We start from the raw sequence: 9,973 nt of genomic DNA on the forward strand, positions 1-9,973 counted from the left end.
GCAAAATGATTGAATCTATACTCTAAAATATGTCTATATACATCCGTATGTAGTCCACTAGTGAAATCTCTATAAAGACTTATATTTAGGAACGAAGGGAGTACAATTGGACACATCTCGCACCGTTCACATGTTCCCAAAGCCTTGGCTCGCTGAAGCATATTTTCGCTGACCCTGCAACTTGTGGATTTTGAGTTCCCAACTTTGACACACACGTTCTTCTTAGAAGAAAAAAAAGGAGGGTGTCCGGTTCATGTAAACCAGCAGAGCCGATTTTTTGAGGGAAACCGTCGGAGCATTGATTTTTCAAATCGCGTTGACGGGAGCCCCTCCCAACCGTCCACCCACCCCACCCCACCCCACCCCGTCGTGGCACGGCCACCACCAGCGCGACGTCCGTCCTCGCGTGCGTGCGTGCCATCTTTGTCACTGCCCCCGTACGTGCGTGCGGCGCGCGAATCCGAGCTCCCGTCATCCACACGCCGGGGCGGTTAGGATCCGGTTCCCGATCGGCGCCGGCACGGGGAGATCCGCCCGGAAAACGACCCGGGAAAGCTCCAAAGCTGGCCAGGGCCGGGATGGGGAAAGGAAGAGGGAGCGCCTGACCGCCGCGAGCCCATGGCTGTTGTCGGAGCGGTGGCGGCGGCTCCGGCTCCAGGCGGCCCGGATCCCGCGCGAGGTTGGTGGCAACGACCGATCTCGGCGGTTCTTGTCCGGCTCGGTTGACCTTAGTCCTTACTGGTTACCGCCACGGTCCGCCGCCCCTCGCTTCGCGGCGGATCTGTCGCGCGCACGGAAGCGCCGTTGGTTTTGCGCTCGTCGGTTTGTTGGTCGATCTGTTGGCTGGCTGGCTCCGTGATCTTGCCTGTTTCTGGCGCCGCCGTGGCCCGACCGTCTGCCACGGCCCGTGGAACGGACCGCCTCGTCCATCGTCCACTGACCACAGACATAGCAGTATCCCGGCGCCATTAGTTTCTAGCTCCCCTGGAATTGTCCAGACATCAGAGATGCGTAAGCGACTACGCAGATACGTTTCCCCCCTTTTTCTTTTCAAGTCTTTGCCAAGTTTCTAAACTGAACACCAGGCAGCACGCCATGCCACATGTGGCACGTATGCTGGAGTGATAAACTAGTCCATCTCTGCCAGTCTACTATCCTCAAAACATAGAAATCGAAAGGTTAAAAATTAAGAAGGAGGTCCAGTTACGGAAGACAGGAAAACCCCCTTTCAGTTAAAAGTATTTTCCGAATCAATCCCCCGTGTTCGGGTTGTGTAGAAGAGAGATGCTTTATCCAAGGAAACAAGGCTCAAATATGCAGCTGCGCGTCTAAGTACGTGATGCAGTGATGATCGATGCGTGTAAACTAACACAGTAGATGTTTTACGCCGCTAATTGTTGCAATTCACGCAGTGTTTTTCCATGCAAGATCGTTAGAACATGTTATTCCTTCCCCACAAGAAAAGAATATGTTATTCCTGCTTCTCCATGAAGCTGAAGCATCGATAACCAATTTCCTTGTCTGAGATCTAGTGGAAGCTCAATAAAGTGACCCCATCTGCTTTTGTACAGGCAGACAAGCCTAGAGAAACGCTAAATACGGGGAAATGTGAGGGAAGTCCTTGGACTGCTGAATCTGCACTCGAGGTTATCCTAAACTATTCTGGAGTTTAACAACCACAGCCATCTATTCTTGGTCATATATGCAGCCGGACAGGTAAATCTCTAACAAGTTGCTGCCTATTTGTCCAAACAATAGATGCTTAAGCAGCTATACTTTCCCTCTTTTGTTTCAGTCTTAACCCAAGTTTCAAACTGAAGACTAGACAACACACCATTATGGACATGTGTGCCTGTCCAAATAGGCAACAACATCTAAGTGTGTGATGCAGACATGCAGTAGTGATCAATATGTGTAATTAACACAAGACATGACTAATTCTTCTAATTACTTCCCCGTAAGATCGTTGGAACATGTTAGTGCTACTTCTCTCTGAAGCAGCACTAAGCAATTTCTTTATCTGGAATCTGATGGAAGTTCAACAAAGATGGACACCACTGCTTTTGCACTGGAGGTTGTCCTAAACTATTCAGGAGCTTACAGACAACTTCCATGTATTCTTGGTCAGAAATGCAGTCAGGCAGGTAAATCTCTAACAAGATGCTGCCAACTAGTCTTTTTAGTGGAATGTCCACATTCACAGTTGGTTAAATGACCAAGGATTTTCAAATACTTTGCAAGTTTACAAACTAGGGGACTGCAATTATGTACACCTTTCGAAGGACATGTATTGTTATTTCCTTATAAATAAACTGTCAAAATCCTGCCTGCATTTGTTAAGAATTATCTTAAAGGATAAAATTAAAATATCCTTCTTACTTTACAACACAATTTCCTTTAAGGATAAAAACCTAACTGTGTACAAGGGGGAAATATGTTTCCCTTTACTAGTATTCTACCATCCGATGATTAATAGTTTGTTCCTTGTTGTTATTTATTAATAAAAATCATTCATGGGCAGTTTAGGGCAATTGAAGGTCAGTTCACCTAGAAATACGGTTGTGCTAGTATTAGTTCTTTTCGTTCTTCCACCTACCCCGAGCTTATGCAATCTTTTTCTTCTTCACAATGCTAGAGTTAACAACCTCCAATCTGGGTAAATAACAACCAACAGACACAGTCACACAGATACAACACTTGCGCCTGTACAGGGGGTTAACTATGGACAAGAAGCATCGACCAGAAGTTCAAGCATAAAAATGCCAAACTGGAATATCATTAGAGAAACTCCATCCAGTAAACCAAATCACTACAAGTCTACTACCGCCACTAATTTCGTCCCTTATTGGGAAATTTTGGTTGATTTGGCCTGCAAACACGCTCTGGCTCACAAACTGCTTTATCCTGCCCTCAGTTACTGTTTTTTGCAGCCTACTTGTTCTATCCCTGCGACCCTGCCAAACACTGTAGGTGCTTAATTACTTCGGAATGATGGAATCTAGATATAAATCTAATTGATCGGTGTGTTACATCCCATCAAATTGTTAGTACTTGCAAATAGATAATGTGTGTTACTTTATCCCCTAGGAGGTTAGGAGCCTAGGATTAGGATTTTCAGATGACCCCGACTTATGAGTGTCTGTATTACTATATATATAGCCCGGAGACAAATTTACGGTACTGTTGAAAGTGCAGTCATGCCCTTAATCGTGTTTTGGTGTTGCTGACAACACACATATAGATAACTAATCACTAATCCCCTTTTAAGCTGTTGTTATGATCATGTGTTGATAAGGACAAGCTCATGTGCTAACAAGGACAAGATCAAGATAAGCATTCGTGAGTACTACATGCTTGAATCTTGTGGATGCTCACATGGTGGACAGATGAAGATGAATACACAAGCTAGGCTTTCCACATTGTGTATGGGAGAGCTTCTTGAAGACTTCATCATGTCTTGCTTTCATCTTGAGTCAAGAAGGAACAACAACACCAAGCTCAAGTGAAAGGGCTAACTCAAAGGTATCAGTTCCTTTGACGTTAGTGGTGCGGAGTGATGATCAGCGAATAAAAGTATACACGCAAGTATAGATCATCGGTACCCCTTTTTTATGATTCTTGAGTCTTTAGGGATCCCGCACTATTAAGAGGGGATCATTGGGTATTGCGATAAATTTGCTCAAACTACATCTCTACTTCTCTGCTCATGCCACATCTCCACTGCTCTGCTTTGATCCCAAAACAGAACCAATGCCTCGGACATCCTGCTCCCTCCGGACGTCCGAGGGCCGGACGCCCGACCACTTCGGAAATCCGGAACCTTATACCAGAGTCAAAGTCTCGGACATCCGGCTCCCTTCGGACGTCCGAGGGCCGAACGCCCGACCACTTCGGAAAACCGGAACCTTATACCAGAGTCAAAAGCTCGGACATCCGGCTTCCTCCGTTCGTCCGAGGACCGGACGTCTGACTCCTTTCGGATATCCGGAGCCTTGCACCAGAGTCAAAAACCTCGGACTTCCGGCCTCCCCCGGTCGTCCGAGGGCCGGACGTCCGACCGCTTTTGGAAATCCGGTGCCCTTGAACAGAGCTGAACTCTCGGACATCCGACCCTCTCTTCGGACGTCCGGTCCCTGTTCGACTACACAGTGGCCAACTGATATGAACACTCCTTCAGTCGTCCGACGCCTGTCGGACGTCCGAAAACCGTCGGACGTCCGACCACTGTCAGACTTAAGTGACCCCAACGGTTACTTTAGTCTCCCCACTATATATACCCCCCTGGGTCCAACACAGCCATATCTTCATAAGAACACATTTCTACCTCACACACATTTGCTCACACCAAATCTTAGATCCCAAGAGCATTTGTGAGCCCCTTTGAGAGTTGTTCCAATCAAAAGATAGATCGTCTCCCTCTTCTCCTCTCAACCCAAGCTATTTGAGATTTGAGCAAGTTTTGAGCATTCCCCGTGATCTTGTTACTCTTAGAGGTTGGAGACTCCTAGGCGGTAGGAGTTCTTCGGAGAGGAATCAATCCGTGTGATTACCCCCGGAAAAGTTTGTGAGGGTTTGGAAGCCACCTCAAAGGCTTACCACTAGTGGTTGAGAAACGCCTTCGTGGTGTTATCTCAAAGGGAGAATAGGGTGAGCCTTCGTGGCGTTGGTGTGCCTTCGTGGTAACATCCACCTCTCTAACGGTGACTAGCTTCCCTCCAAGGAAGTGAACATCGGGATACATCTTTGTCTCAGTGACCTTGGTTATCCCTAACCTTAACTCCTTACTTGTGGTTTACTTGTGTTACTTGAGCATACATACATTGCATATTGTTTATGCTCATTATATTGTGTTGGCTATTTCTTTGTACAAGATTAATCGTTCAAGCATACCCTCTATATCCACACGTTCACACTTGCAGCTTTTGATATATCGTGTGCTATAGTGTGATCTAGTATCTTGTGTCGTTCACCTACTCGTCGTGTGATATAGCTCAAGTAAGTTTGTGTAACTTGTGCTTGTTAGTAACCGTGTTGTGTCCATCTTGGTAGATCGTGTTGTTGGTGCACGTTGCGGTGCCTATTGCATTTAGGATTTGTGCTTGAAAAGTATCCTCTTAGTTTATTTCCGCATTAGGTTTAAGCCAAATCTGAAGAAGTTTTTAAATAGCCTATTCACCCCCACCCCCCCCTAGGCGTCATCGTGGTCTTTTCAACTGTCCAATTGTTATTTTAAAAGGTTGTTTTATTTATGCATGACAAATAACTCTGATGCACTGTTGCTCTCATGTCATGCTTACTGCCGTTTCTTGCTATACTGTGTTCTAAGTAAAGTTACATGTGGTTTTGCTGACTACTTGCATAGTCACACATGTCTTGTTTCTCTAGCTTCGGTGAAGAATTGTGCATGAGCTTGTCATTGCATAAATCAATCAGCAATACAATATATGTACATTTACCATTGCACTTTTGTTACTCATGTAGGTTATGTGAACAACTTCATTTCCTTTTCTATTTAACTAAGGTAGCATAAGTTAACCAACTATTCAGAAATCAAAACAAGATAAGGCAGGATATATCTGGCTGGCCAGTTAAGCAGCGTCGTTGTCTGGCAGAGTTCATCATGTATTATATGTTCAGGAGATGCGAGAACAGATAGGAACTGCTTATGTGAGCTGATAAAAGTGCAATGGTTATGATCTCCCTGTGAATTCAAAAACATCACCAGATCTTTCTTATGAAAAGCACTACAAGAAGACGGCATTGCAGCAACATCGGGACATGAACTAAATAACAGGCTGTAAGCACAAAACATGTTCTGAAGAAATTTCTGCTATAAGGTAATAGGGAACATGAACGATTAGCAATCCCCTGGTACATTTATATTCTTATATAATCTCATCCCACGTAACCCCTTGTAACTCTGGCTACTCCTTTTAAGTGATGTTTTGAATAATATAAGTTCAGGCTGGCGTAAGCCCACCGTTGACCCGTCAAAAAAAAAACATGACTAGGAACAAAATATTTTGTCTAAATCAGAAACACCCTGCTTCCTTGCCTCAATCCTTGTTTGTGTCCTTCAGTGTGTAACCTTGAATCCGAGCATTTTTCTTGTAGAAAATACGTATTAGGGTTTGATAAATTCATCCATTCTCATGATTGCAAACTGCCAAACTGTCAAGCACCATGTCGGGAGGATAAATCACCAACATTTGATGTTTTAGACTTGTAGCTGCAAGAGCAAACACGGGCAGTCTTCAGGCATCGCAGTGTTGGGTGTGTGCTTTCCTGTTGCTAACCTGGCTCCGCTGTTGGCATTGGCAAAGTCCAAAACGACATTCAGCATGTCCGCTACTGATAATAGCCTGTTGCTGCAAGTGTTTAGTTGTTTTGTAAGTATCTTGTTTGGCATTGGGTCTCTGTATTTTCTCAGTCTCCTTACATCAAAATGGGGGCTGTCTACCATCTGAACAACAATACTCAAGACAGTAGCTCTACTTAGCCTAGCACATTCGATGATCCGGTGTTGCACTCTGTTTACTTATTTCTTCACTGCAATTAATTATCATCTGTTCGACCATTTAACTCATTAATTGGATTTGGTCTGTGCAGACTTAACGACAGCGATGTCGGAGGTTTGGTCGACCATTTTGTTCCAGGCTTGGATTGCAATTTTCTGGAAGCACGTTCAAGCCGTGACAGTGTTGTGACTGCAGAACTCAGCAGGGCAAATTTCAGTTTATGCTCGCTCACATCACCTTGATGCATGCTCATCATTGGATCCCAGGTTTGCATTGGTAAAATCTGTAAATTGCAACTCTGGTGTGCAAGGCTGTTTGGTGCATGAGGGTCAGAGCGTGTACTGTCTGCCAAGTTCTTTTATGTTTGAAAAGGGACCGCTGAGCAAACGATAGTACCGTCTTTACACATTATTGTTGCACAGTGACTTGCGCCACTAGATGCAAAAACCCATCACAGAGTAACTCACATAAAGCCAATGCCTATGCTCCCCTCCCCGGCTCTCCTGTTTCTGCTTGCTGATGATGGAGAAGATGATTAGGGGTGCCGATCGGTGACATACATTTCTTCTTGCGTTCAGCCACTTGCATTGTCATCTCCACTGCCGCTGTGCCGTCTTCTTCAATTGTCTTCAACTCTTCATTGTGGGTGGCATGCATTTTCTGAAAACAAAGCTGTTCCCCAGTGTTGCAGGTGTTTGACGAGAAGGTAAACGGTTTGGTGCAGGGATCAATCAAGATATAATGTATAGTGATTGTGGATCATGATGAGTTGAAATACAGGAGGTGGCTCAGCTCAGATTCTACCGTGAGCCAAGGTTCCGTTCGGTCATTCACATGTACTTTGTTTACTTAGGCCCAACTTCGGACAAACCCCAAGCAAGCTGTTTTTTCTTTTCTTACGTACAAACCCTGGGACTAACAGCAGGCGACCGCTCTATTTATAGCCTTTTGTTACAGGCCACGACGACTCGTGACCTAATCTCTGCTTGCAGTCTGATCTTTGGGCCTGCAGGGTGTTGCATACAAACATCAACGAGTCAAATCTCAGTTTTGCTCACGCCACATTGGTACAAGCTTCTTGTCATATCTCTGATCATCATTGGAGCTCATTAGGTTTTGCGTTGATAAAAATAATTTAGCAAGTTGCAACTCTACTATGCAAGGTTGTTAGGTGCATGAGGTTCAGAGGGTGCACTGTCAAATTTCTTTTATATAACTGAAAGGGAGATATGAGCAAATGGTGGTGGAAGCACTTGTGTAGGGCTATAACACACAGAGCACACCACAAAATGCCAAACCCCGCACAGTAACTCACATAAAACCAATGCCTGTGCTTCCTCTCTATGTCTCTCCTCCACCACTGTTTCTGCTTGCTGATGTTGGAGGAGATGATTATTAGGGTTGTTGGTGTCGGTTGGTGGCATCCATTTCTGCTGCTCTTTTTTTGTTCAGCCGCATTGAGATCTCCACAGCTGCTCTACAGACTCCGAGCCTGCCTGCACCATTGTCCTCGTCATGGGTGACGTCCATTTCTGAAGGCAAATCTCTTTCTTACTGTTGCTTCTGCTCGCAGGGTGTGTCCCGGGAGAAAGATAAACGCGTTGCACGGAAATCAAGACACGAAGCACGGTGGTGATTGGGGATCACGATCACGATGAGGTGAGATGAAATACAGGAGGCAGCTTAGCTCAGATTCCACCTTGAGCCAAGGTTCCATTCGGTCATTCCCAACTACTCCATTCGCCTTAAGACGTTTTTACAAGCTAACATGGTTAGCTCAGTCCTAACTTGGGTCAAACCGGAGTGAAGCTGTCCTTTACTAATATATTCACAAAACCTCGGTTCACTAGCAGGTGACAGATGTGTTCATATTTATAGCCTTTGTTCTTCAGTTGTAAGCTTGCAATCCTCGTATGACTGAGCTCACTGCCTGCGCGTGCGCTGCTACAGTAAAAATATATGATTCAGCGTGGGTAGTAATATCAATTTATTTATTATTATTTTTGAAACGGAGTAGTAGTAGTATTAACTTGGACACTTGGGAAACGGATATCAACTTGGTGAACGGACGGATACGGAAAAGTTATTAAGTAGTACTACGATTGATGCCGGCTTTGACAGGTGCTGCTGGCGATCCTCCCCCCTACACAACACGCGGTCAGTGTCGCCACCAGCAGCATTGGAGGTTCAGACTGTAACAGTACGTACACAACTTTTGACTTTCCGTTCCACAACGCAGCCAAGTCAAGGCCAATAATTCCGGTTAAAAATACCACAAAGCAAAATCGGATCCCAATCAACCAACCAGGCTCTGCATGCATGCATTCCTTCCTTCCCTGGGGTCCAATCAAAGCGCTTACCGGCTTTGGACTTTTGGAGGAGATTGGAGGGAAAAGGAGAAAGAGACGGAGGCAACCAAAGAATTAACACGGGAGGCAATCAACCTCGGATCACGGATCGGACGGCGCAGCGGGGGGATCGGGATCGGGATCGGGGGAGGGGCGGAGGGCCCGGATCTTGATGTGGTAGGTGGGCGGGCGGTCGTCGGCGGCGGCGTCGTGGTAGCCGTAGCCGAGGCGGGCGCCGCACTTGCGGCAGAGCAGCCGTGTCCGGCGCGAGAAGGGGAGGCAGGCGCGCACGTCGAGCCACCGGAACTCCTCCAGGTGGCCGAAGCGCGCGTCGTCGATGGCGTCGAACACCACCTCCGCCGCGCCCACGCACCGCCTCCTCGCGCCCGCGCCCGCGCCGGCCCGCGCCAGCGAGCTCAGCCTCAGGTCGTACCCGCACGCCCCGCAGCTGCATGCACGCATGCACTGGCGCCAGTCAGTCGACCTGCATGCACGGCGCTAACATAGAGAGGGGGAGAGGGAGGCCGAACGACGGACCAGTAGGTGACGGTGGATATGATGGTCGGGATCGGCGGCTTCTCCATGGCCGCGCCGGGCCGGTCGATCTCGACGAGGGTTTTTTCCTGGAGGAGTAGTACTAGGTTTCTGATATGTATAAGTACTAGGTTTATCTGCGCGACGGAGTCATGCAGATTGATTGGGGTGTGCATGCGCGCGCGTATATAAAGAAGAAGAATTGCCGCCCACCGTAAGCGAGTCCAGTCCAGGCGGGCGGGCGGGCGGGTGGAAGGAGGAGGGAAGCAATCAAGAAAGGAGGATGCAAAGCCGGGGGCGGTGGCGGCGGTGGTCATCTCCGCCCACGTCGCAACCGCTCTGAATCAGATTCAGAGATTAATCAACGGTTTTGTTTCTTTGGAAGGGGGCTTCTTCTAGGCCAGGCTGGTTGTTTGGCTCGCAGGTTAGGACTAGGAGCAATAATAAATACAAAATTATTAAGTAAATTAATTACTACTCCATCTGTAAACTAATATAAAAGTGTTTACATAAGTAAAGTAGTGATCTAGTGATCTAAACGCTCTTATATTAGTTTACGAAGGAAGTAGGGTA

At 46.7% G+C, this 9,973-nt stretch overlaps 1 protein-coding gene and 1 long non-coding RNA gene across 4 annotated transcripts; one reads left to right on the top strand and one right to left on the bottom strand.

Moving 5' to 3' along the window:
• The first annotated feature begins 361 nt into the window (after nucleotides 1-361).
• On the top strand, nucleotides 362-8,178 carry LOC123410867. 3 transcript variants are annotated; one of them, XR_006613133.1, is made up of 7 exons: nucleotides 362-679; nucleotides 1,572-1,716; nucleotides 1,796-2,144; nucleotides 6,610-6,784; nucleotides 7,202-7,333; nucleotides 7,511-7,585; nucleotides 8,092-8,107. It is a non-coding gene; the product is annotated as an uncharacterized LOC123410867 (long non-coding RNA). The 3 variants fall into 3 exon arrangements; XR_006613149.1 differs by lacking the exon at nucleotides 7,511-7,585 and having other exon boundaries at nucleotides 8,092-8,178; XR_006613129.1 differs by lacking the exons at nucleotides 362-679; nucleotides 7,511-7,585; nucleotides 8,092-8,107 and adding an exon at nucleotides 686-1,011 and having other exon boundaries at nucleotides 7,202-7,343.
• Nucleotides 8,179-8,601: 423 nt separating this feature from the next.
• On the bottom strand, nucleotides 8,602-9,632 carry LOC123410763 (uncharacterized protein At4g08330, chloroplastic-like). Its single transcript, XM_045103737.1, has 2 exons — nucleotides 9,404-9,632; nucleotides 8,602-9,314 (listed from the first exon to the last, which is right to left on the bottom strand). The coding sequence occupies exons 1-2, from the start codon at nucleotides 9,574-9,576 to the stop codon at nucleotides 8,969-8,971; spliced, it is 519 nt and encodes a 172-aa protein (XP_044959672.1). The 5' UTR covers nucleotides 9,577-9,632; the 3' UTR covers nucleotides 8,602-8,968.
• Nucleotides 9,633-9,973: the final 341 nt, after the last annotated feature.

This window comes from Hordeum vulgare, chromosome 1H (assembly GCF_904849725.1).
Source record: "Hordeum vulgare subsp. vulgare chromosome 1H, MorexV3_pseudomolecules_assembly, whole genome shotgun sequence".
Lineage (NCBI taxonomy): Eukaryota > Viridiplantae > Streptophyta > Magnoliopsida > Poales > Poaceae > Hordeum > Hordeum vulgare.